The sequence below is a fragment of the Podarcis muralis genome, chromosome 8 (assembly GCF_964188315.1).
Source record: "Podarcis muralis chromosome 8, rPodMur119.hap1.1, whole genome shotgun sequence".
Classification (NCBI taxonomy): domain Eukaryota; kingdom Metazoa; phylum Chordata; class Lepidosauria; order Squamata; family Lacertidae; genus Podarcis; species Podarcis muralis.
Window position 1 is genome coordinate 28,204,699 of NC_135662.1, and position 27,456 is coordinate 28,232,154.

The window sequence follows — 27,456 nt, forward strand, 5'->3', positions numbered from 1 at the left end:
ATGGACAAGTAGAGAATGTGTGTGCGCACACTCGCTTACTGCTATCTGTTGGGGTAGGGAGTGTGATCTGTAGAATAGGAGAAAGAAGCAAGAGATGGTGCCCACAGCACTTTGAAAATTCCCAATGTGTCCCTGAGCCCCAAAAGGTAAGAAACCCCTGCGAAGAATGGCTGATGTTAAAGAAGCATACTATAGAACAAAATGTAAGATAACAAGGAACTCTCTGTTACAACAACTCACCATGTGTGACTTCTTGGTAGCCAGGTTTCCTTGCCAACTTTTTCAATGCAGAATTTCTGAGGACCGTTACTTCCTGAGTAATAAAAAATAAAATTAAAGGTTAAAATGGTATTTTTGTTAACGGCAGGGTAGATATTAATGATACCATATTTCAATAATTGGAAGAAAATGCAGGTTAAAAAGGACCAGGGAATGTTACTGTATATTACACATACTTTGCAGTGTATTACAACGTTTTCTTACCCATGAGTTCAGCAAATCCGCCCAGTGGTAATCGGCAAGTACCAGTGACAAACTGCATCAGTCGCATACGAACTTCATTGTCAGCTTCTTTTATAAACTAACAAAAATTTAAAGTTTATTTTATTACTTTGAAATGTCAATTGTGGTTAAGAGCTAACTTTGTGCTTGTCTACCACTATCAGAAGTAATTCCTATTAAAAATTACATTTCACTTACACACATGATCCCGACTTTCCTAAACCAAGCTTTGCATTACATTTTAAAACTGGTTTCCTCATTTCATTTCTGAATTGCTTCCCATGAAACATCCCAAAGCAAATAAGAATAAATACATCAAATATGTGTTTATATAATTAGTGTTATGAGCTCAGGGGTGCTGGACCTCTCTAAATTCCAGGATCCAATAAGTGTTAGAATATAATCAAGGCTTGGGGAGTTAAAACTGTGTGCCAGACACTTCTACTGCCTAGATCCAGAAAATGCTTAAAGCTAATTAAGCCAGGCTGTAATGCTAAGGCCATATATAGTGGTACCTTGGTTTGCAACCATAATCCGCTCCGGAGGTCCAGTTGTAAACCAAAACAGGTTGTAACCTAAGGCCTCCTCCCCTTCAAATGGGTTGTAATCCAAAAAAAAAAAAAGGGACACGCACTTCCTGGTTTGACGTGGTTTTAATCCAAAACAGTTGTAATCCAAAGTGGGTGCAAACCAAGGTACCACTGTACTAATTTCCAGGAGGGAGCTACACAGAAGCCCAGGTTCTTTAGCTTTATTTCTAAAATAAAAACCGTACCAATGTGTAATAATTTCACATCTGCTGACTTTTTCAACAAGAATATATTATACCTGCCAGAACCACATTATTTGCTTGCTGTTTCTTGTATAATGACGATAAACAGTGTTCCTTTGCCAGTCTGCCAAATCAACTTCTTGCATGCCACAAAGCATGACCTGTAAAAAGACCACATGATTTAGCACTGTAGCAGCTTAAGATCCTGAAGCACAACAGCAGATACTGACATGCTTGATATTTTCTTGTCTTGCCCCAAATAAAGATTCTGGAAAAGTGAGATGAAGCTTTCAACAAAATATGATTCGCTAACAAATACAGTCATCATCTTTTTAAGGATATATTAAAAGAATTGGTCTTATTAGCTGTTAAGGAACTGGTTAAGAGCTAGCTGCACAGCAATATGCTCGCTGTGTGTGTGTGTGTGTGTGTGTGTGTGCGCGCTACTCCCACATTAGAAGATTCCATAGCAAGAATCAGGGAGACAGCCCATATGGTCAAGCTAAGGGACGTTATATGAGTGAAGGAAGGCAGAAACTGTATAACCTGCTTACTGAAAAGTGGAGCAGCTTTGAGATGTACTGGTGTCACAAAATGCAAGAGAATGTACAACCATATGTACATTTCAAAGAGCAATACCTGACATAAAGGTAAAGGTAAAGGTACTCCCTGACCATTGGGTCCAGTCGCGGATGACTCTGGGGTTGCGGCGCTCATCTCGCTTTATTGGCCAAGGGAGCTGGCATACAGCTTCCGGGTCATGTGGCCAGCATGACTAAGCTGCTTCTGCCAAACCAGAACAGCACACAGAACACTGTTTACCTTCCCACCGGAGCGGTACCTATTTATCTGCTTGCACTTTCAAACTGCTAGGTTGGCAGGAGCTGGGACCGAGCAACGGGAGCTCACCCCATCGCATGGATTCGAACCGCCGACCTTCTGATCAGCAAGCCCTAGGCTCTATGGTTTAGACCACAGCGCCACCTGCGTCCCTAATACCTGATATACCTGTAATTAAATCTATATATTTCTCTACGTTTTCCTCATCTGAGATTATTTTTAATTATTTTGTTTTAATTATGTTTCTTCTTTAATTATGTGAACATACTGAATATGAAAGCTAAAAGTTTTCTAACGTTCACAGCACTTTGAGGCCTGCCTATTTATTTGCGCCTTAGTCAAACACGGATATAACAATTTGCTCATACTATTTTTCCTCTTATTATGTTAGTATCACAGATTCTTGCCCAGTTAAACCACTGCACCACAAATTTCTTGTTAAAAAATAAATTTGAATCAAAATTACCTCCAACTCTTTTTCATCAAAATACTGCAGCCACTGAAGGGGAACAACTTCATTAAACCCATCAAGGAAAGCTTTGGTTTGTTCTTGTACTCCTCGTGAAAACCGCCACTCTGCCATTAGGCTGAAACAGAAGTTTAGAGTTCTAAAAGTGGAATACTTTATTTAAGAACAAGCTGCAAACATTATACTCTGCTACACTAATTTGTATAAGCTCCAGAAACTCCAGATTTATTTATTTTAGCATTGTAACTAGAACAGTCTCATATATCCTCTTACCAATACTTTACTCCTAGATGGACGGCTATCCAATTTTTTTGTATGTATTATTGGAAGTTTATGGGCTGGACTCTCACTATGAAAGCTCTGTGAGAAAATGCACATTAAGCCATCTCAAAAGCAAGCCTTTGAGATCTAATACAAGATCTCCCCTCCTCCCTCTCTCTCTATACACACAGACACACACAGACACACACAAATGAAACACATTTATTTATGTATACATCTTGGCACAAAGTTATGAAAAACTCTGCCGAAATCTTTAGTGTACTTTTATAGTAGCATGTTTTTGTTTATCCACCCACATTTCTTTCACTTTGAAAATCAGGAAAGCACTAATACTAATTAAAGACTAGCACTAGCTGATGTTCCATCTTCCACACATCTATTAAATAGCAATACTTGCTCTGCTCAGATATATTGCTGACAAACTTCGGGCAATTTCTCCTGGGCCCCACACCTCATCCCATTCTGCTTGACAGAGTATTCCAACCCTACAGAGGTCCCTCCCACCCCCGTGCACAGAAGGTTGTGGAGGGAAGAGCTTCCCCCTGCTGACAGAATGTGAATTTCTGCATTGATAGTGATGAAAAAATTACAAGAAAAATGTTTGACAGTCTTTTTAAATATATATATATATATGCACCATACCCAATGTATTCTTCTTTGTTCTCTTCGGTTACTAGTAAGTTTGAGCCTCCTAATTTCAGCTCATGCGAGGTAACTTTTCCTAGAAGCTCCATGTCAACACAGAAGTACATTTCTAAGTTGCACTCTTCAATGTTGTTGTCCCTAAAGAGAAAAATTAACCAAAGATAAATGAAATATAATCACTTTACTAATATGACAGAAAAAATAGTGAACTTCTGAAAAGATTTACAAACCTTATCCAAATTAAGGAATTATAAAATTCAGTATCAATAGATTCCAAATCCTTTATTGTGAGTTTCTTATTTAACATGCGCTTGTAGAATGGCAGGGAAAACCCAGTATCAATGAATTTGCCATGAAACAATGCCTGTTAAGGATTTAAGTAACAACAATTCAGTATTTCAGCTTCAGGTGCATCACTCTGAAAAGTGGTGACTGTTTATAGAAAGTAGTAATCTTAGGGGAAACTAATACCAATGAAATAAACACTCTAAATCAATAAACCAGAAGATAACATGATTCTCATTATCAGAGTAATATCCCTTCAAATGCAGTCTAAACTAGCAGAGCACATCAAAGTCTTGCAGCCAGATTCTCATTACATGAATTATTTAGATGAGTCTACTGCTCAGTACAGTATAAAGTTTGGCCAATTAAGGATATAAAGTACATTGAGGTGTCTAACCTGAAGAGAATGAATGAGATGAAAAATAAATACGGTGATAACTTTTAAAATGAAAGAGTTCTGTTATAAGAATGTGCATAGGAACATAAATGTGATTAGCTGCCAAATGCAGAGAGAAAGATTACATAATGCAAATTCAACATGTTGCCACCAGGGGGCTTTCAGATTGTCCCAAGAAGCTCCAGAGAAATTATCAAAGATTCTTTCCTAGTCAAATCTTTTAAGTAGATTAGAACAAGGGAATGTTACAAAACACATTTTCTATACAGTACTGTGTGATTTCTCATTTCCATAGTGCAATTATGAATTTGCTTTTTTTCAATTTGCATATTATTCCTAAGTATTTCAATTTTCTGTACAGATCACTTGCATCTTATGTGGGAGTTACGTTCTGGGGATAGCAAGTAAAGCTGAAATAGTCAAAACAACTTCTTGCAACAAGAAGGCAGAGAGCTTTTAAGCTTTCAGACTTGCTTACTAGGCTCTGCTGGACCCATCTGAGATCTCATGAGAGCCTCTCAGAGCCTGGTAAGCAAGGCGGAGAGTTTAAAAGTTATTTCCATGCCAGGAAAACCCTGCACAAAAAGAGCTTTTAAGCTCTCTGCCTTCCATGCATTTAATTTGTGTGATTTCAACTGGCCAGTCTTCCAAATGCATAAATTTGAGATCGCTTAAGTTAAACACATGTTAATTGGGAGTGACTCTGACATCGAGCACTCAGAGTAGTTTTGTTAATATGGGGGCATTGCAGAGCTGCGTAACTGCAACATACTTGCCCTTTTATTTTCAGCCTTTCCCTTATACAGTGGTACCTCGACTTCCAAAACGTTCAGAAACCAAGGCGCAGCTTCCAATTGGCTGCAGGAAGCTCCTGCAGCCGATCGGAAGCCGCATCCGGCTTTTGGGTTCCAAAGAACGTTTGCAAACTGGAACACTCACTTCCAGGTTTGCGGTGTTCGGGAGCCAAAACGTTTGAATCGCAAGGCGTTCGTCAACCAAGGTACGACTGAACTTCCTTATACTGAAGCTGCAATCCTACATATACTTATCTGAGGAGACAGGAATAGGAATGCACTATGAATTCCTGTTTTGCTGATGTGGCATACTGGGCTGATATTTTCAGCAAACTGTCAATTCTGACCCCAATATTTCATTGCTAGGTAATTACAATTAATTTAGAATTTAATTTAGAAGCCTCAGTAAATATATTTGGTCTCTTCTGCCCCCAAAAATACAATATGCACTGCTTTTCACTTTCATTGAATCTCCTTTGTCATTCCATTATCCCTTCACTCACTTTGGCGAGTACCTCTTAAATTCAAATGCACCACTGCATCTAGTATAATGCTGGGTCTTTATCAATATTAAATTATAATGAATCATGCCCAGAGCAAGGTGTGTGGTTCTTTAACTTCTCTAAACAGCCTTTGTTCCAAAGGTCTGGAACCAGTTTGCTGTGAGATCTCCTTACCCCATAAACGCTTACTTGACTGCTTCAACCTGCGGAACTACTGTTACACATGCCACGTAATACCCATTCCACATTTGTAAGAAATCAATATTTTAGTGTGGCAGCACCAACACTTTGTAGCTCCCTGCCTGTTGATATCAGGCAGGTACCTTCACACTGCTTTATTTCGGTGCTAAAAACATTTTTGTTTAGAAAAGTCTAACCTGATACCTAGAATGTTCATGTGTGTTTTAATTATGCTTCTAGTTTATTGCTCATTTTAATTTTCTGAATGTTTTAAACTGTTGTTAATTATTTTTAGTGGTAGTATTTTTATTTTCTTATTTTTGTAAACCACTGAGATTTTTTTTACAATCAAGAGGTATATACATTTTTTGAAATAAGCAAAACATATTTTAAAAAACAAACGAACTCAACCTCTAGTCCTAGAGTCTAGGACAATGATAGAAAATGTACCAATCTCTTCTTCACATGCTTGTTATAACCATTCAGAGAAATACTTGACTGAATTGCTGGTGAATGAAATCCAAGTATGACAGACAGCCATGTGTACTCAAATACGAAACACTCCAGAAAGAAAAACATACAGCTTGAAACAAAAAATGATCAAACTCACCATGGCAATAAACCGTCCAATGAAACAGAAATATGAAAGATGATCTGGATTTATTGTTGATGCTGGATTTATCTGTAGGCAGTAGTTGCTTTTTCCAGCATATTCAAATAGACAGTACATAGGGTTCAGCACTTCATGGGAAAGCAAGAAGAACCATTCTCTACAAAAATTTACAATAAATAAAACACAAAAATCTAACACTGGTGTCTCCAAGCATTCATAAAAATTGACATTAAATATATAAGATACAGCCTTTCGTCAAAGGTAACGAAGAATGCTTTGAAACAATTTACTGCAGGCAATCACCCAGCTGAACAGACAATATGGCTTTAAACTGAAAAAAGTGGTTTCCCATTGCTGGGTGAAAGTCTGCAGGAAGAGCTTTCAAAGTACTTCTTATGTTTCTTTCCCAACCTGGAATTCAACTGTCTAGTATTACATGAATATTTGATTTGGCAGTATTATATAATACACACAAGCAGAAAGCCCTGAAGTCATGTGGCCCAACATTTCAATATTTGCAACCTTAATGTGATCCCCAGGTGACTAACATATGGAAAATGGCAAATCACCCAATAACAGTTTTTATCCTTTTTCTAGGAAGTCTTTATAATCTGGAGTTATCATCCATTGGCTGTTGCCAGAATTTCCCAATTCTGATTTTTTATATATTTCTGAGTTCAACAACTTTTTGTCTCATAGGTAAAGGTAAAGGGGCCCCTGAGCATTAGGTCCAGTCGTGACCGACTCTGGGGTTGCGGCGCTCATCTCGCTTAACTGGCCGATGGAGCCGGCGTACAGCTTCCGGGTCATGTGGCCAACATGACTAAGCCGCTTCTGGAGAACCAGAGCAGCACACGGAAACGCCGTTTTCCTTCCCACCGGAGAAGGTACCTATTGATCTACTTGCACTTTGACGTGCTTTCGAACTGCTAGGTTGGCAGGAGCAGGGACCGAGCAATGGGAGTTCACCCCATCACGGGGATTCGAACCGTCGACCTTCTGATCGGCAAGTCCTAGGCTCTGTGGTTTAACCCACAGCGCCACCCGCATCCCTCTCTTCTGTCTCATAGGTAAAGGTACCCCTGCCCGTACGGGCCAGTCGTGTCCGACTTTAGGGTTGTGCGCCCATCTCACTTAAGAGGCCAGGGGCCAGCGCTGTCCGCAGACACTTCTGGGTCACGTGGCCAGCGTGACGAAGCTGCTCTGGCGAGCCAGCACCAGCGCAGCACACAGAAACGCCGTTTACCTTCCCGCTATAAAGCGGTACCTATTTATCTACTTGCACTTTAGGGGTGCTTTCGAACTGCTAGGTGGGCAGGAGCTGGGACCGAGAGACGGGAGCTCACCCCGCCGCGGGTATTCGAACCGCCGACCATACGATCAGCAAGTCCTAGGCACTGAGGTTTTACCCACAGCGCCACCCGCATCCCTTCTGTCTCATACATTCAATTAAAATCAATTTCCCCACTTCAAGCGTGTGCTGCATACTCACAGCAGAGATTCCCCTTTGCACACAGAAAATGCACAGACCTCATTTGGACACAAATTTGGCTTATTGTCATGGGAATGGGCCCAAATGAGCCTTGGACTCTCACACCCTTCCTATCAGCACAGCTGGGAGAAGCATGGAAGTGACTGATGCTGCTTCAGACTAATGGCAGTCACAGTTAACTAAAACAATCCAACTTCAAGCCATAATTTATTAATCTTATTTACCAAAGTTAAGATTAATCACAATTTAGGGTATAATGCACAGATACAATCTACTTGCAAGCTCCAACATCCATATATATATATATATAGATGCTGAAAGTCTCGGAAGCTGCCCAATTGCCCAGTTAAGAGTCTTTTCCCATGGTATATACCTCCTACCTTTGCAGAGGAAAAGCCCCTTGCTATTCCATAAAACTGCTCTTAATAAACCTAGTATGCATGCAGTTTTCCTTCACTGCTGAGGACTGGGCTTCAAGAATATATTTGCCACTGAGAATATTTCAAAAAGCAGACTTGAACTCAGTGTATTTTCTCTCAGCCACCTCATCCTAAACCTAGAAAGCCCCTTTGCTGCCAAAGATTATGAGAGGAGAGACTTGCTTGGGGAAAGCTCCAAGTTGTTTTGGTCACAGAAAAAGGAATGCTGAACCATCTCAATTTCCCCAATCGTTTGCTCCCAGCATGTTCATTACATTTTAAATGTCAAGCCTCTCCACTTTCCCCTATGATTTTTTTCCAGACCACACTTAAAACCTTGATAAACTAGCATATTCTCATAAGAAAACTGTTAAAGCAGTCTCTTACCAGCACAGTCTCTAGCTTAGTTTTGTATCATGCAGGCAACTTCAATAACCCACCTCTCTTTTTTTCTCCAGATACTCCATAAATTTATGGAGCAAGGTAGGTTTCTAGTCAATAAATACATACAAGAAAAAATTCAAAAGAAATTCTTAATAATTTACCTAGCTAAGCCACCATAATCCAATCCTTCTTCTCCTCTGAATATAACGTACAATCGTCTTCGCAAGTCATAGGGTTTTAAAGCCATGATCTGTATACAAATTGGTGAATGGAAATGAAAGTAATGTTGAACAATACAAGGCAAAATAGTAAACAACTTCGTAGAATATATTACACATGAATTTTGATACAATGTGGTGTGGTTTTATATAGAATTAAACAATTTTATCCATTAAAAATTTAAGGGGTGTTTAACTCTCCCAACGTATCTTTATTCTGCCTCTTTTAATTTGCAGTTACTTTGTTTCCTCTCTACAGTTTTTCAGATGTCCTTTCTTCTCTCTTACTACAGTGGTATCTCTAGTTACGAACTTAATCTGTTCCGGAGGTCCTTTCTTAACCTGAAACTGTTCTTAACTAGAGGCGTGCTTTTGCTAATGGGGCCTCTTGCTGCCACTGCACCGCCGGCACACAATTTCTGTTCTCATCCTGGGACAAAGTTATCAACTCGAGGTAACTCTTCCAGGTTAGCAAAGTTTGTAACCTGAAGCGTTTGTAACCTGAGGCGTTTGTAACTCGAGGTACCACTGTACATGCTCCCAGCCAGTTATGGATCATGCAATCCATGAAATGGTGAATTAGTCAATGATGGCTATATAGCATCATCTCTGAAGGAAAATGGGGCAGCACTGCATTTGTGAAGTGGGAGGAAACATCTATATTACCAAGGTAATGCGCCACATACTTGGTTATGAAGATGGGTTTGTTTTTATCCCTTTCAGATAACTGAGTAATGCTCCACATTTTCTCAAAATATAAGACTGCCTAGACAATGTGGAAATCGTTCCTTCCTCCCACCTCCACATGACAGACAGGCAAATATTTTCCCTCAGTTTATGTAGCCCCAGAACATCCTTTCCTTGAAATGAAAAGCCCTCCCACATGTTGACTCACTCCTATACAGACTAATTACACAAATTATTTCCTACTAGACACTAGGTAAGTGAAGATTTGTTAGAAAGGCATCTAGCTATTTTTACTTTAGTTACCAGGTTTGATAATGTAAACATTGTCTTACCTGTTGGAAGGAATCTTCAAACAATGTTTGTCTGGATACATTGATCTTCACATGGCTTGGAAGAGCATTTGACTACAAACAGACAGTAAATCATGAAATACAATATGCAAATTTTAAAAAATACAAAATGCAAATTGAAGTTTACACTATCATTTGATCAGCATTACCTGACACAAGTAGCGGAAATGAGCTAGCTTCCACCTAAAGCTGCGTTCATAAGCAATTTGTGGTCCTTTATTTCTGTAAGGAAATATAGCTAAATTTACTAAGCAGAAAATTAAGATTTTACAACACTTTCAAGTCCTCAGCAGTTTTGTAGATTTCCTTCAGATATAGTGAAAAGGTTGCAGCATACATGCTTCATGCTTCAAGGTCAGTTTTAAAATATCATCTAATGCTTAAAAAGTCACACCTCATAAGGTGTAACTCATGTATACCTTAAACAACCCATGTACATATTGAATCAATTAGCCACCACCAAAATTCATAAGAGATCCACTGCCTACTACCTAAGCAGTAAAACTATTACTCCTATGTACTATGAATGCAAATATTTTAAAATCTCCATCAACATCTCACTTACACAGAGGATTTACCAGTACGAGGATCACTGAAGGTAGTTGTTCGTGTATTATGATCAACGAAGTATCTTACACCTTCTCTGGTGTATCTGATTTCCCAGCCCTCAGGGAGGGGGTCTTCATTTTGTAAGCTGAAAATATAAATGTAATATATTTCTTTAAAACCCCAATCACTTTACACCTACTTTAGCCTTGATTTATGAATAGAAAACACACATGAACATACCCTTGAGTCCGTGGATCTTCCCACTGTGTTGTCTTTGTGTTGTGATTTACAAAATACACTCTATCATTTGAATCAACTCTCCTTTCTGTAATAGAAATGAACCATTTAAAGCAAAGTTAACTATAAATAGGTGTCTATTTCACGAAGCTATTTACATTTCTTACCCCAGCCTGGTGGTAAAGGACCAAGTGGATCATTTTCCGCAGTCAGCATTGAAGCCTAGTGAAGACATAAGACAAAATATACAATAATTTATTTATTTTTTTAAAAGTCTATAAAAAACACTATTTCTATATTTAACAAGCTTCTCTTCATAACTAAATTTAAATGATTTATTTTAAATTTTTTTACATCCTTTCTATCCTACCATTTCCAGCTTCAGATTTCCAGCTGGCTTTCTTTCTTTCTCCACAACAGACAGGCTGAACATGTGCTGTGTGACAGGTAGCACTATTCACTTTGCAAGCTTTCTTCACAGAGAAGGTGATATAGAAAGAAGGCGTCATCTCCTTGTCTACTGTAATTCATCTCTTTTTTATTCCAAGTGGCCCCATGTCCAAGGCCAACACAAGTAGACTAAATCTGGACTGCATTTGTACCAGAAGGTGATCAGTTGGCTTTTCCACTTTTTGTAAAGTGTTGTGGGTACCCACAATAGAACAATATATATACTCAAGACTGTATGATCATTCACCCTCTGCTCTTCTAAACCCACATGGTTATCTGCACATGGGGAAGGAATGCATCTCAGACAGGTATACACCTAGTTTAAATAATTTGGAATATCAATACAATCTAAGCAACAGAGTTGTCTCATGAAATTTAGATTTAAATAAAAACAGTTCAGAATTGTCCATAAAGCACAGTGATCTCCACAGAGATTCTGCACTGTGAACTTCAGTGAAAAGTTGGCACATTGGCTACGGTTCTGTTATCGGTTATTAATCTTCTTCAGATAGATTCATAACATAATCAACTTGCAAAAGGAATGGGACAAGACTAAGTTTAGTTGCACTTTGTTCATGTTCAAATAAATGAAGCTGACTTTTCACATTAATTTCAGTACAATCTATGTGAAACTAACTTACGACTAGATCCAACCAGTTTGCTACTTCTGAAGACACAAATGAAAAAACAACAACACAAGTTACAAAGCTCTAGCTTGAAAGCTAAGCCTTAGCAAGGAGGCACTGTAAGTCTTCAGGAAACCCTGCACATAGGAATTCCTCCTTTGAATTCAGACATAACAGCAAACCAGTGTTACCAAAAACTTCAGCTACAAAATCGGTTTCAAACTGTAGTTTCAGATCCAAGTTTGCCAAGACCCAAACAAACTTTGGTCCATGGCCACTCAGTGAAAGACAACGGCTGCATGGTTTATTATAAGAGTCATGAATGTGTACTGTTTCTTCATCTTACCCTTCCCCTTGAACACCAGCCTTGGTGCAGAGTTCTCCAGCATTAAGCCAGAGTTGTTCATTACACCTAAACCAGGGGAATCTGGAATAACAATTATTAACAAATGGAGGTAGTAAGTCAGAACTCGATGGTTTATGAAGCTATGGACAAATGTCCAAACAAGCCAATCAAGAAACCATAGCTTTGTAATACATCTGAACCCAGCCATGATATATAACATGGTCTTGGTATGCAGCTGCATATAACATGCATTAAACATCTAATGGAAGGCAAAGAGAAAAACAAGAACTCAAAATGTTTCATAACTTTGTAAATTTACCGAATAGAGGTATCGTTGGTTAAACTGTTGCATAGCTCCCTGCAATTGATTTCGCTGGGACTGCCATTGTTCAAAGTTTCTGACAGATTCCATCGTAGGTCGTTGCCATGTTGTTGTTCTTGTATTATGGTCCACATAATAAACTCTGCCACGATCATCCACCCTTCTTTCCCACCTAAGAAACATTGGAAGCTATTTTCTTTCCAGTCAAAATGCAAAAATAATTTACTACATTTTCTTCATTATTTTGCCTTATAAATCTAAGCCTTTCAAATGTTCTTCTTTCTAATTACAATATTATAAAATAAAGTGTGGGATCAGAAAACAAACACAGACTTAAATATCTGCCTCAGAGTTTCTGCCAGTGTTAAGTGACAGTTTAAATGACAGAATAGTGCATGCTAAATCTTAGTTGCACTGTCTCCTGCAGTAGCAACACAACTGAATTTTGCTTCTTCTGGTATCAGTGCAAGTTCTGAAACATGCACGCAGGAAAAATATGCAATTTTCTTCTCTCAAGAAAGGAAGGAATTAGAATGCAAAATAAGCACAAACTAAATTTGCTTTACAAGCTAAGTAAAAAACCCCAAAAGAAAGGTCTATGACAGAATTCTAAAGTGAGAAATCTGCTGAAAAGTCAGTTCTCAATCTTGTAATCAAAGCATTTGAAAACTAAGGCCAGACACCCCATTTGTAAGCGAAAAAACATGTAACTGAAATGCATATTCTTCTTATTTATCCCAATCTCCTTAGCAAATTGTAGATTGTATGCTCCTTGGAGCATGAATTTATCCTCTATTTTGTAAAGCACGAAACATGCTGATAGAGCTATAATATCAATAGTTACATGGGTTCTAAATGAGAGCCATTTGAAGCTTTGGATACAGAGGCTACCCATCCCTCCACTTAGGAGCAAGCTGCTGGTGAGACTCGCTGAAAGTCATCCCAAAATCCTAACCAATTTGAATACAGAGATCTGGCAGTATGGCCTAATTCAGAGCAATCTGAACTTTTCTATAAAAGAATGAACAGAACAAATAGATAAAAAGCAAGGTATGCCCTGCCATTTCAGCATTTTCCTCCAGCTTCCTGATATCACTACCAGCAGATGACAAAATTCAGTTACTTACATACCAAAGTTTTTAGAGGACAGTAGTATTACAGTACCAACATACAAAGAAAACTACAGAAAAAATCATTTACTATAGTTTGGATCCTAAAGTATTAAATTAAAAATGTTCAAACAACTCCCGTCACCTCTTCCTTCTGTAGACTTCCTTCTAATTTTGGGTGACTTCCCCACCCCTGTATCAGCAGGCCCTACACCACATCCAATTGTTTAGGAGGGTCCCTCACCCTTCAGAGAGCACGGATGACCGAGGGAGAAAGAACAAGAAAGGGGAACTTGTCTTCTGTGAATGTCTTTGAGTTACTGTACCTTAGGAGCCACATTTATGGGTCTTTAAAAAATAAAGATACATGCGTGAGCAATTTATTTGCATCTCTGCTTCTAAGGAAAATTATTAAATACAGTCATACCTCGTGTTGCGTTTGCTTCATGATATGTTTTTCAGGTTGCGTCCCGCGGCAACCCAGAAGTACTGGAAAGGGTTACTTCTGGGTCGCCGCTCGCGCATGCGCAGATGCACAAAATGACGTCACACGCATGTGCAGATGCGGGTTACGTTCTGCTCATGTTGCGAATGGGACTACAGAACAGATCCCATTCGCAACCAGAGGTACCACTGTACAAGCATTTATTTTATTAAGGAATTGCACAGAAAATTCCATAACTAACACAATCCTCTAAAAAAATGTTTCAATTTGTGTACTTAGTAAGTAATATGACACACAGCAAGTCAACATACAACTTATCTATTACCCTGGTGGCAAAGGCTGCGGTCTTTCCCAGGTTGTTGTTCTTGTGTTGTGATCAACGTAATAGGTTCTACCATGAGGATCCTTTCTCTGTTCCCATCTATAACAGTACAAAAGAGGTAAAACACCATTAACAGAAAATAGTGTTGTCACTTTCTGAAAGATTCACTTAATGAATCTTTCCTTTCAGGAACACTCCAATGCAGTTAAGGGGGCTCACTTTCTTCATTTTCAGGAAGCAGCTTCCATTCAAACCATTTTCTCCAAAAAGAGCACTTTTCACCTGCATCAAGGCCTTTTGAAGTCAATTTGAAGGATTGGATCCAAATTACTTTGTTCAAGTGGCTTTCAAATGGGCTTGCTGTAACCATGAATCATGAATCAGTTTCAGGATGCCTCTTTGAAAATGTGTTTTCCACTGCCCAACAGTCCACCTTCAAAGGAGGTTGCTGTAACCTCTAGTCAGCTGACTGGAGGCTAGTGGCCTCTTTTGAGCTTTGACAGCTGTCAATCACCTGGTGTCATTATGGCTTTAGGCAGCTAATAGGTGGGTGGTTGTGCACAATTGTCAAAGTCAGCCCACAAGTGGCAGGGGTTTTAAGGATGCAGCCCACTGGCGAAAATCAGTTCCCAATCACTGCTCTACTCAACTGCAAGCACTGACCATCTTTTGGTCATGCTTTTTATATACAATAGGTTAGATCCAGACAAAATTGGCTGAACTTAGGTCAAGTTAGACATGACTTAAGACACATTGATTTTAATGGGAATTAAGATAAACTAACTTAATCTAAATCCAATTCAATCAGAAACAGGAAAATGAGGACCACTATGTATCAAACTCAGATGCCAACTCTGTCCATATTTCTGCTCTGCAACATTATTTCAAGACTGAATAATATTATCTGGAACATTCATTCTCCAGTTCATCTTCCAACCTGATATGTGTCATCATTTGTCAGCAATGCTCTTCTGCATTCTACAAAGAAAAAACATGCTAGACCCTATGCAAAACAATAAATGGGCATAAATCTTAAAAACTAGTTAAAAACTAGTGAGACAACTCTTTAACCATCCTGGTAAATAACCTTAAAGTGGCAACATTTGAACAAAGGAACTTAAAACATAAAACCACTGACTTACAATACATCAAGAGGATCAATGCAGTCACTTGTGGATTGAACTGGGATGATGGATTTTAATAACACTACATGTTTCAAGTGGCTTATGAATACCAGGATGTCTGTATTATCAACAATTGTTATGTGAATTACTGCTCTTGGTTACATATCTAATACGCTATCTGTACTTTCTAAATTTCATTTTCAGTGTTCATGATGTAATATGATGAAATAGACAGCAATCCATTAAAGTTTATGCCATAATAAACTGGTTAGTCTTTAAGGGTTCACCAGACTCTTTGTTACCTGAACCTGTCCAATATACAACTAAGGGAATTAATAACATTTCTATATCTAAGGATAACTTTTCTGGTCTAAGCATTATTATATTATTAATGAAAACAAAACCCACATACCCTGGGGGCAAAGGTTCTATGCTGTTGCTACCAGGCTGTTGCCTTACAGTTTCCCCAGACACAGTTGAAGAGTCTCTTGGTTTCGCTGCTTCTGTAGTTACATTACTTCTTGTACTAGAAGATGCAGTATCTGTGGGAGCAGCAGCATCAAGCCCAGCAGATACACTGGGAGCAGTTGTAGATGTGTTGCTTTCAGAGTTGCTAGTAACTTCTGTTGCTAAAGAAGGTTCTACAGTAGCTGGAGTACAGTCTACAGATGTAGAAGATGCCTCACCAGAATCCATAAGAGTTTCAGAGGCAGAATGATTATCAGTCTCCATCATAGTTGACTCACAATTAACTGGGATGCAGAAAAAGAGAGCATATTGTATTGACAACATAAAGTTACATCCTGAATTTTAAAAGATAAAGGAAAATTGATGTCATAATAAAACAATAAAAATATTATAAAAATAAAAAGGCAACATTTAGATGCCTGGTGTAAAAAAAGATGAGACCCATAAATGTATTAGTCAGATTCTTCTTTCCTCCTCAGGCTCCACAAACAGTGTTTTTACTTCATTCGAAACTAAGTAGTAGAAGTTTATTATTTAGTTCGTTCGTTTAGGAATTGCTTCCTGTTAACTACAGTTGTACCTTGGTTTTCAAACGCCTTGTGACTCAAATGTTTTGGCTCCCGAACGCCGCAACCCCAGAAGTGAGTGTTCTGGTTTGCAAACATTTTTTGGAAGCCGAACATCTGATGTGACTTCCGCGGCTTCCGATTGAATGCAGGAAGCTCCTGCAGCCCTTCAGAAGCCGTGCCTTGGTTTTCGAAAGTCGAACGGACTTCCAGAACAGATTCTGTTTGAGAACCAAGGTACAACTGTATCTCAAAGCATTTCCACAATACAATAAAAACATATATAAAATAATTACATATGCTAAAACTATTTCCAATATCCTCAACTGGGATAAAAGTTTCCACTTAAATGGCTTGTTAAAAGAGAAAAGACTTTAACATGTAACAAACCCCACTATAGACAGCACCTGTCTGATATATAATGGGAGGTTCCAAATGGACCGCCTGACAAGATAGTATATGCAGGATGCCCTCTCCTGCAAAGCATAGTGGTCAATGTGGTATAAGGGATGAGAAGGGAGTATTCTTGTTCCATGCTGTATATGGCTTTATGCATCAGTTTCAACATGCACGTAGTGTGGTAGCAAATTGGCAGCCACTGCTATTCTTTACATACGAAAATAAGAAGAGCCTGCTGCATCCTGATCTCAAGTAGCCAACCAGATACCCATGGGAAGTGTGCAAGCAGAACCTGAGCACAACCGTATGCTTCCCACCTGCAGTTCCCAGCAACTGATAGTCAGAGGCATATTGCCTTCAATAGTAGAGGCAGAACATAACCACCATGAATTTGTTTAATCCTCTTTTAAAGCTATCCAAACTGCTGGCCTTCACTACCTCTCATGAGAGCAAATTCTACAGTTTAACTATGTGCAGTGTGAATAAGTACTTTCCTTTGTCCTGATTCTTCCAACATTCTACTCCATTTATAGTTCCAAGTTCTAGTATTATGAGAACAGGAGGGGCAAGGGAATTGCACCTAAGCATACACAAGTTTGCAGTTCCAGTAGTAGGTAAAGGTAAAGGCCCCCTGGATGGTTAATTCCAGTCAAATTTGACTATGGGGTGTGGCACTCATCTCCATTTTCAGGCTGAGGGAGCTGGCGTTTGTCTGTGGACAGCTTTCCGGGTCATGTGGCCAGCATGACTAAACCACTCTGGCACATGGAAATGCTGTTTACCCTCCCACAGCAGCAGTACCTATCTATCTACTCACACTGCTACACTTTTGAACTGCTAGGTTGGCAGGAGCTGGGACAAAGCAACGGGAGCTCACCCCATCACGAGGATTTGAACTGCTGACCTTATGATCTGCCAGCGGTTTAAACCACAGCACCACCTGTGTCCCATCGTACTGAAGTAATACTAATAATAATAGCCAATAGGCACTTCTTTAGATGTAATCACTGGTAACTACTGATTTTTAATCCAGTTGATAGTACAATTAACATGGTCATACATTTTTTAAAATTGAGATGGAAAGACCTTTTATTTTATTTTCAGCTTGTACTAGGGTTCCCATATTTCTAAAAGTAAAATTCCTGACCCCCGCCATCAAAGTTATTGAGCCTTTTTTTAGAAACCACTTGCTAGGTAAAGGTTTAAACAAGAAATTTAGCATTGGCATTAATATCCTTTTCACTGCTATCGCTTTGCCAAAGAAGATGTTTAATTATCCATTGCAAAAGATGACTATTTCTAATAATGAATCATGTTTTCTTGGAGATCACATCCCACTTTCTTTTTAGCCACCCAAGCAACAGCTCAGGGCACTGCCAGGGAAACGACGGGTGGCAATCCAGTTTCGGCCAGCCCCCTTCTGTGGGCTTTTTCTGGGTTCAACCCTTCAAAAGAATTCAAAGCAGTATGACAATTCTACACTGTTGAATGCTTTCTCTGAATTTAGAAAGACAAAACTGTTTCTTTCTATTCATTAAAAAAAGATAACATATGTATGATGTTTCAAATATTATTGTTTTGATCTGAATGTTTGTACCAAGCAAGCAGTTTAAGTTTGCCTTTCTTGGTTATTTAAGTCTTAATTTAAATAAACAGGGTAGTATTCAGGAGTGTCTGTTCACTGACAGAAGGGAAGCTTTCAACTGTAAATCTTTTTCCTCCCTGTACATGCTGTGCATCCTCTACATCTGTTTCATAAGCTTGAGGGACCCTCCAAAATTGCCTCCCTGCACATTCCACTGACCAATTTCCTTCTGTCAACTGATAGGCAACACTGGAGATCACAAACAGCCTTGTTTTATAATTTACTCTATCTTAGAAACAGATTGCTTATGATTAATAATTTAAAGTAGGTTAAGAAATAAATCAAACATCATTCTTTCACTTTCAGCACACATTCCACAACAGCTCTTCCTCCCCAAAAACTGCTTCAAATGCACAGGAGATTCTTCAGAACAGTACTTGAAGCAGCATGAAGGGGGGAATGGAACACCACATACATGTAAGTTAGAGCTAGCAGTACAGATCCTTAGCTCCCTTAACCACCATAGTCCACTGATGTCATGATGTTAGGCGACCCAAATTCAAAGGAGTGCACTCTAAAGTGTGCTGATTTTTTTAATTTATTTTTTTGCTGAAAACTGAAAATGAAGGTCCCTGCTGAAAGATGCTCATAGTCAGTGCAAATCCACTGATCTGCAGAGATTACAAACCCCACTTTCAGCACAGATTTACTCTGGCTGGGAGCTCATGAGTGGAACCAATCACAAGTGCAAGCATCTGATGCAAAAACTGAAAGGTGCCGAATGCAAGTCCTGGCATGCCAAAGAACAGTTGGGAGCACACTATAAGTCTAATTATTATTTTTAGTGAAGTTTTGCCTGACTTCATACATGAAAATGCTGCCATAGTCCAGACTAGCTAGCACACTACTTCCTATAATTAATACGGAGTTCCCTGAAAAAAGATAATAATCAAGTAGTCGAAAAGGCTGTATTCTTACCAACGTCATCTGACTGGCTTGTAAGTGGTTTTGGTGCTGGTGTATTTTTGGGTCTGCTTGCAATATGAGGAGGAGATGGTGTGCTGTCTCCACTGTCTCCATTAACTGCATGTATAGGGAATGAGTTCTGTACTACAGAGCTTGATGGTGTTTGATTGTCTATTCTGTTGGAAACAGCACAGAAATATTGTCAAAATAAGTATTTTTATATTTGTTACACATATTTGTGCTAAACCTACAAAAAATATTAATGGAGCTGAATAAAACTTGCATCAATTTAGTTAGGATGAGAACAGTATTCATTTTATAATTGTAGACAACATCACACATGCCTCTCGGGTGGTCTTCATTTGACCACCTCCCTTCCAGTTCCTTCACAAAACTCACCTTTTCCAGGAAGCATCTGAAAACTATCCCACTCCCAATTTCTTTTTATAACTAAGCCAAAGCAAAAGTAATGGACATAATCACATATTATTCTATATGTACCCCTGTCTTCAACCCTTAAAAGGGTTGTTTCACTATCTCTATTTCAGATCGCAAGCTCTTTACATAAGAGCCTCTCATATCTATTCTTTGCAAAACACCATATAGATACACTATATAAATAAAAGTATTGTGCAATATGATGCCAGTCAATTCTGCTGCATTGATTGCAAGTGATATTTGGACAGTCGTTAAGTGGATTCCATCTCTTCTCCACCCACTCATAGTGACATTATAATTTAGTTAGTTTTCCTAATGTAGATCACTGACTGATAAAACTATCAAATGCTATTTGAAAATAAAGTTTTTAACCAACTGGGAATTCAAAGTAGCCTTGTCTGTAATTAACTTCAATTTAACGGCTAACATTATCAATAACAATGCTGGATAGTAGCTGATTAGACTCAATGGAGAAAGCTCCAGTATCTGTCATTTTAGTGGCAAATTCAGTCTTGTATTTAACTACTCACCTGGTTGCCATTGGAGACTGGGGATTCCATACAAATAATTGCATAGAATTCCATCTTGGTGAGTGAATAGTTTGGCAGAGGAAAGACAAACCTCTTACTTCCTTGTCAGCACAGAAACCAATCTGTCTATTCCTCCTTATCAGCCCACTGCATTTCTGAGCTGGATGCACAGGGGGTGATGTTCCTTCCCACAGCTCCAGCACAGAAAAGGGACAGAGTATTTCTAGCCAGCAAAAGTGTTTATGTGCAAGTAGCTCACAGCACAGCAGAATCACCAACTGATCTGCAGCCAGAACAGGTGGCTGCAAGAATCTGATACTTGATTACTTTCCTGCTGGGTGTGCATAAACATACATCCCACCGTAAATCATGCAGAGAAAGCAGGAGTGGGTTGGCTAGCAGAGAGAGAAATATTTGCCTTCTGTGATATTACTTTTTATTTTTTATATATACACACACCACTTAATGCCAAGATGAGTGGTTTGAGACAATTAATGAAATGCAACAAAACTGACTGTAGTTTTTTCAATATTTACAGTTTAGAAACACTGCTTAGACTTTAGTTTAAAAAAACTTGGACATCTCGGAGCTGATGGAAGTTGAGATACTGTGGCTAAGAAAGAACACCACAAAACTAAGTTAGTTATATGAATCCTGAAATATGGATTTCACAACCTATTCTTATCAGAGTAATTGACAGAAAGATTGGGATAGGAAATCCTCTTCAATTGGTGAAAAGGGGTATGGCAAAATGTTCCCCAGACAATTAGCAAGAATCTTAATGAAAACTTTTATAAGTTTATCTTTCTATGGCACCCGAGGCCACTTTGTCTAATTGTATTTATAGCACAATGAATTAATTCATGTTGGAGATGCAAGGCAACCAGTAGTGGGATACAGCATGTCTTTTGGGCATGCCCCAAATTAAAAAATTATGGACAGAAATAAGGGAAGTTGAAATAATGAGATATGCTTTACAGATGGACACTTTAATCATTGTGTTCTGATTTAATACTAGCCAAGGGCAAATACACTTATACAGGAAGACACAGCTGCACAAATATAAGATAGGGGGCACCTGGCTTACTAGCAGTACATGTGAAAAGGATCTAGGGGTCTTAGTAGAGTCAGCAGTGTATGCTGCAGCAAAAAAAGCTTATGCTATTCTAGGCTGCATCAACAGAAGTCTAGTGTCCCGATCAAGGGAAGTAATAGTACCACTCTATTCTGCTATGGTTAGACCACACCTGAAATACTGTGTTCAGCTCTGGGCACCACAATTTAAGAAGGATATTGACAAGCTGGAAAGTGTGCAGAGGAGGGCAACAAAATAATCAGGGGTAAGAAACCAGGCCTTGTAGGAAATGGTTGAGGGAGTTTGGTATGTTTAGCCTAGATAAGGGGAGACTGAAAGAAGATATATGATAGCCATCTTTAAATATCTAAAGGGCTGTAGTGTGGAAAATGAAGCAAGCTTGTTTTCTCTTGATCCTGAGGCTAGGACCCAAATCAATGGATTCAAGTTACAAGAAAAGAGATTCCGACTAAGCATCAGGAAGAACCTTCTGACAGTAAGAGCTGTTCAACAGTGGAACCAGCTCCAAATGTGCCCATGGGTCCAAAAAGGTTGGAGTTCCCTTCTCTACAGAGCATATTATCGGATGCATTCAAAATAAGCAGATGAATAAGTAAATAAAATCTCTTTCTCATAGTAGAATGAGTCAAAGTAAATGCCCATCCCCAAAGTAAATGCATATTCTAAAGCAGATTTATTTTTCAATAATACACTTCCTCTCTTACTCTTACTGCAAAACATCCCAGCTGAACTCTGAAATGCAACCTGATATTCTGCAATACAAATTCAGTTTTATGACATTTTAGTAAGGTGATTATACTGTTACCATAAATAGTTTTCTTTAAAGAAAACTCTGACCTGGAAGTGGTTCTTGCGGATGTTTCTCTGTTTTCATGTAAAGCATCACCATTTTGCTGGACTTCTACTAAACAATAAGAAACAAAATTAGATATTTTCTTTCTTATACCATGGGATATTAAGGTTAATCTTATTTTCCCCAGTTTAACTTACTGGTTACTAGTGAACTGTGGTTTGTGAGAGATTCTTGTTCAAGCACCAAACCATCAAGCACAATTATTAGTTCTCCTGTTTGCACCAAGCCACTCTTGTTTTCCAGTGAGAGTTTCAACTGTTCTTTGACTCTTTCTACTATAAGAAAAAAATATATTTCAATGAACCAGTCACTAGAAAAAATAATTGCTATATATATATATTTAAGTAGGCTTGCATTAATACTTAACTTTTCATTTTAATTCTTTGGAATGATTGATTCAAATATTAAGATTACACTGCTACAGCATGATTTTCCACATTATATAGATGCTTAACAGAGAATGCTACTGTAGAGCATAAGGGAGAATCCATGGTCGGGTACTGTCCTATCTATGCCTTGTCAGCCACAGCAGGAGTTGGACAGTGGCAGGAGCAATTGATCTAAATAATTCTAAAGTTCTTGGGTTTTGTTTTGGGTTTTTTTTGTTTTTTACCTTTTTCAATTTCTCTCTCATTAGTTTCTATAGGAGAGAAACTCACTTCATCAACTCCAAGGCTAACATGGTTTTCTTCCTGTTGTGGGGGTGTGCTAGAGGTATAGGGGGGCATCCTTGGAGCCTATAGATCAAATACCTCCCTCAATCCAGCCCAGCATGCCCTTATTTCTCTCTTGCTCATGGTGCGCCAGCCAAGGAGAAATGGCAGGAGTTCACTGTTGAGGTTTCCATAGGCATGAAGAGCATACGAAGTCAGACTTTCCATTCTACATCACCTGGGACATATGCACTATACAACTGTGCCTTGAATAGTTCATCACAAACTATGCCACACAATTCCTTAACAGTTGTGGATCTATTTGTGCCTACACATAATCAATATGTAGATATAAGCACCCACCCACCCTGAGGTTTGTGTTTGTGTGTGTGTGTGTGTGTGTGTGTGTGTGTGTACACTTACAACAAATAAACATATACACCTGCCTAATCAGTTACAGGCTGGATTCAAAAGTTCTACAAACAGAAGGCAACTTGGGTAATTGGGCTTTCCAACCCTTCCTCCAGTTCTGCAGTTCTGTGATCCCCCACAAAGTCTCTCCTTGGAGTTGCAGAACCTTTCTGTAAAGTATTGGATGCTTCATGTGGGGTTGTACTCAGTGCTTTTTTTCTTAAAAAATGTTTAGGGGCACTCTCATTTTCCTACTCATATTGAAATACTGCCCCTTAATGAGGCCAAACTTAGACTCACAAAATGTTTAGGGGTATGGGTTCCCCTGCATCCGCCCAGAAAAAAGCACTGGCTGTACTATAAATGGGAAATCTCTGAAAATGTGGTTGGAGACAGCTTGTTAACATGCTCATGCAAGATGCATTAGCCTCATAAAATGAACCTTCACAGATTTGCTCATACACATTCCAATTTGTTTTATGGGTTATGTTTTATCAATCATAACATTCCTACAGTCACCAGCACGGCCAGTTTATGTGGGGTGGGAGAAATTATGCAAGATCAGGTAAGCCTTAAGCCTTTATATATAGCTACAATATATGTAACAATTGGAACATCATCTGCAGTTAAACATATATATTACAAAAACCAAGACACAATTTCGTATAAAGATTATGTTAACTAATGAAATTTTAATAAATTGGAAACTTACATCTTCTATCATGCATTTCCAAAGCTTGTCTAAGATCTACAGTGGCTTTTCCTAACAAAGCATCAGCTTTTAAAGTATGATGGCTCCAAACTTTAAATTCCAAAGTGGTCTGCGGAGTCACATTCCTATAAACAACAAACAAGTTTCAATTCCTTTTTCATCATGGCACACTACAGTCTATCAGTTTTATCATATTCAACATACAAAACAACAGCTAGGCCTAAATAGAGTTTAGACATAAATCTGCATTATGAAGTTAAACAGCTGTGTTTAATAACAGTCAAATTTGTCAATCTTGACTCTCTCCCCCCCCCCCGCCCCCCACTGAAAAATGCAAGTACACTGCTCTGAAGACCTCTCCCCAGCCTAGGCACCCAAGTCTAGTTAAGTTCCAAATATATGCAAGAGTCAGGATATTACACAGTACAGCAGTTACACATTTTGTTATGGCACAGCTTGCATCAGGTTGGAATCCGATAGTAGAAAACACAGGTGGCAGAAACATGCAGCATCCCAGCTTCTAGTTATGCTTAGTTTGCACCTAGAGGGAATCATGTGAATAAAATTGCCAGTTTGAAGAGAATATTTAGAAGGGCCAAGTGCTTGTGAAACAGTCGAACCACTTATTTCCCAGACCAGAATCCTGAAAGCAAGTCTACTTTTTTACAAGCAAAAGCATGGATAGAAGTCTACTGAGTCCTGTATTTACGGAAAGGACAGGACAGAAAAAACCCTGAATGAGCCTGCATTTATTGTGCCTGGGTAACCCAGCCAGATAGGCAGGGTATAAATAGTAACACTGTAGTAGTAGTATAAATAATAAATTTGTTGTTGTTGTTTAAATAATAAAGTTGTTGTTGTTAAGTGTGTTAAAATACATTAACATAAAAGTAATTACAAAAAACATTTGAAACTCAAATAAAAATGAATACAATAAAACAAACAGAAAAGAAATTAGAAACATAATGGGAAGGAAGATAAAGTTGTTCTTTAACAAGTTGTAGATTTTTATACTTAGGCATTGATGTCATAAATCATCAATTTCATACTGATTTGGGCTACATAGCCTCACCTAATCTTTCCTGAAACCACACATTTTGTTACCTATAGATTATTCTTGGCTCTCTATGTAGCCACTGTGAACTGAAGGAATATAGCCAATGTTCTCTGACCACATCATTCATTGCCTAGCTAGTTATTCCATACTGGGTGGGCAGGGGTGTAAAAAAATGGAAGCCCTCCTTATCCATAAGTTCTTTCCCCTGTTAATGTTTCAGTTCTGATACAAACATCGAACATACTTATCAGAGTGAAGGATCTCATATTTTTGTGTGTACACAGATCTTTCGAGAAGAGCAAGAGACTTGGAGCAGTCCCAAACACTACACCTGCTGATGCTGAATAATATAGTATTTTATATTATTTACCAGTATTTCATATTATAGCACTTTGGTTTATTTTTATTAAGAGGTACAGGTAACTTACATCTTACGTGGAGATTACGTTTCTGGCCATCGTGTGCAAAAGCAAAATTGAGGAAAACCCATGATATGGCAGCTTGTACTCATGCACTCTCCCTGCAGCTTCACATCCCATCTACCTTCCTCAATCTTTTTCTAGCTGCCTCATGGAAAGGAAAATAATGGGGGCACAGAGGGGTTGTTGCTGCCCACTGGCCCTTCTTTTGGCCTGTCCCACCCACTTTCTATTTAATTAATTATTTCCTGGCCAAGTGTGCCAAGCGAAATAAGTATAAGATGCAAGTTACCTCCATAAAAATCTTGTAAAATAATAAATGCATCTCAGCAAATCATTATCCCACAGCAAGGAAGTTGTTCACAATAATAAAAGTTATGAAGAAAGATCTACTTACACAGTCAACTGTTCATCCCATTTTGGATTTGAGGAACTGTTAGATTTAGACGTTTTCTTAACTTCACTATCAGCTACTAGTTCTGTATAGATGGCAGTTCCACCAAACCAGTTCTTTTTTCTTTTCAGTTTGGCACTAGAAACTAACAAAAACATTGCTTATAACCTCTGGAAAACATTTCATATTGTAAAATGACAAACATATCTATTCAATAATAAATTGAAAAAACAATGTTTGCTTTCTCAGCTTCTACTGAAAAATGTAGCAGTTCAACTCAATGTGTACTCGACGTCAAGTGAAGAGGCATGGCCATACAGCTCAACCCCCAATAGGTCACTGCAACAGTCCAAATACCACCTCTAAAAAAATATGAAAGAATAACACTAAAAGTATCTGTATTACACTACTTTTCCATTCTTCTCAAACAAATCAAACATCCTCTGGTCTCAGAAAAGGCAGAAGGATAGCAGAACTCTTTTAGGCACCAGGGGGAAAAAACAAGATAGGGATGGAACGAAGTGTGCCTTCCTGGGACAGCCTTCCATAAACAGGAAAGGAAGGCCTACCATCTTCTGCACCTCCCTCAGAGGGGACACACAGAGAGAAGGACCTTCAACCTAATGTTCAAGTACCCTATTTCTGGCAGTTAAAAAAAAAATATATCAAACAGAACACATTTCATCTTAGGGCAAAAACACTGACAGGGGCAAGAGGGGATGGTGTGGAATAGCAAAAAGTGCAGATATTTTAAGTGTATGGCTATAGGGGAATACTACTTCTGGCTCTCAGGAGCTTTGGTTTAATATTCAGCATACAGTGGTGCCTCGCAAGACGAAATTAATCCGTTCCGCGAGTCTCTTCGTCTTGCGGTTTTTTCATCTTGCGAAGCACGGCTATTAGCGGCTTAGCGGCTATTAGCGGCTTAGCGACTTTAAGAAAAAGGAAACAAACTCGCAAGAACTCGCAAGACGTTTCGTCTTGCGAAGCAAGCCCATAGGGAAATTCGTCTTGCGGAACGACTCAAAAAACAGAAAACCCTTTCGTCTAGCGAGTTTTTCGTCTTGCGAGGCATTCGTCTTGCGGGGCACCACTGTAACTCATTTACAATGTCAATATATATACCTATGATATGCAGTGTTTAGGTGTACTCTCATTTTGACTCAAGAAAATCACCATTTTATAGTTCAAATCATGGGAAATAAATACAGTAAATGCACAAAAGTACAAAGATTCACAAAATGTTTAGGGGTATGCATACCCCTGTGTATCTCGGCGGGGGGGGGGGGGGCACTGATGATATGTATACAAACAAACAGGAAAGGGCCACTGTATCCTTCAGAGGCACTGTATAACTCGACATTTTAAAAATTATGGGTTAGTAAACTATTATGAATCCAATACCCACATGGGCCATTTCAGTACTAACATAACAGGGATTACATGTAGTATTTGATTCCTCCAGACCTATTTTTGAGCATGACACCATCAACTGGGCATCACTGTGTCAAAACTGATCGTAAACTTAAATACACTTCTAGACTTAAA

At 38.7% G+C, this 27,456-nt stretch overlaps 1 protein-coding gene across 2 annotated transcripts in view; it reads right to left on the reverse strand.

Annotated features, from left to right (window-relative positions):
• Positions 1–27,456, reverse strand: part of WWP1 (WW domain containing E3 ubiquitin protein ligase 1) — a 46,041-nt gene that overhangs the window by 2,288 nt on the left and 16,297 nt on the right. The window contains exons 3-23 of one of the 2 annotated variants that reach the window (XM_028736580.2): positions 25,912–26,053; positions 24,039–24,163; positions 22,400–22,537; positions 22,247–22,310; positions 19,358–19,521; positions 15,774–16,113; positions 14,241–14,336; positions 12,359–12,533; positions 10,785–10,839; positions 10,621–10,705; positions 10,397–10,525; positions 9,981–10,053; positions 9,814–9,885; positions 8,738–8,826; positions 6,279–6,438; positions 3,740–3,873; positions 3,507–3,647; positions 2,580–2,700; positions 1,330–1,434; positions 484–580; positions 241–313 (exon numbers count right to left, since the gene is read on the reverse strand). In XM_028736580.2, the coding sequence (XP_028592413.1) occupies positions 241–313; positions 484–580; positions 1,330–1,434; positions 2,580–2,700; positions 3,507–3,647; positions 3,740–3,873; positions 6,279–6,438; positions 8,738–8,826; positions 9,814–9,885; positions 9,981–10,053; positions 10,397–10,525; positions 10,621–10,705; positions 10,785–10,839; positions 12,359–12,533; positions 14,241–14,336; positions 15,774–16,113; positions 19,358–19,521; positions 22,247–22,310; positions 22,400–22,537; positions 24,039–24,163; positions 25,912–26,053 (2,578 nt within the window). Of the gene's footprint in view, positions 1–240; positions 314–483; positions 581–1,329; positions 1,435–2,579; positions 2,701–3,506; positions 3,648–3,739; positions 3,874–6,278; positions 6,439–8,737; positions 8,827–9,813; positions 9,886–9,980; positions 10,054–10,396; positions 10,526–10,620; positions 10,706–10,784; positions 10,840–12,358; positions 12,534–14,240; positions 14,337–15,773; positions 16,114–19,357; positions 19,522–22,246; positions 22,314–22,399; positions 22,538–24,038; positions 24,164–25,911; positions 26,054–27,456 lie in introns of both variants that reach the window. The other variant, XM_028736579.2, reaches the window with a different exon arrangement.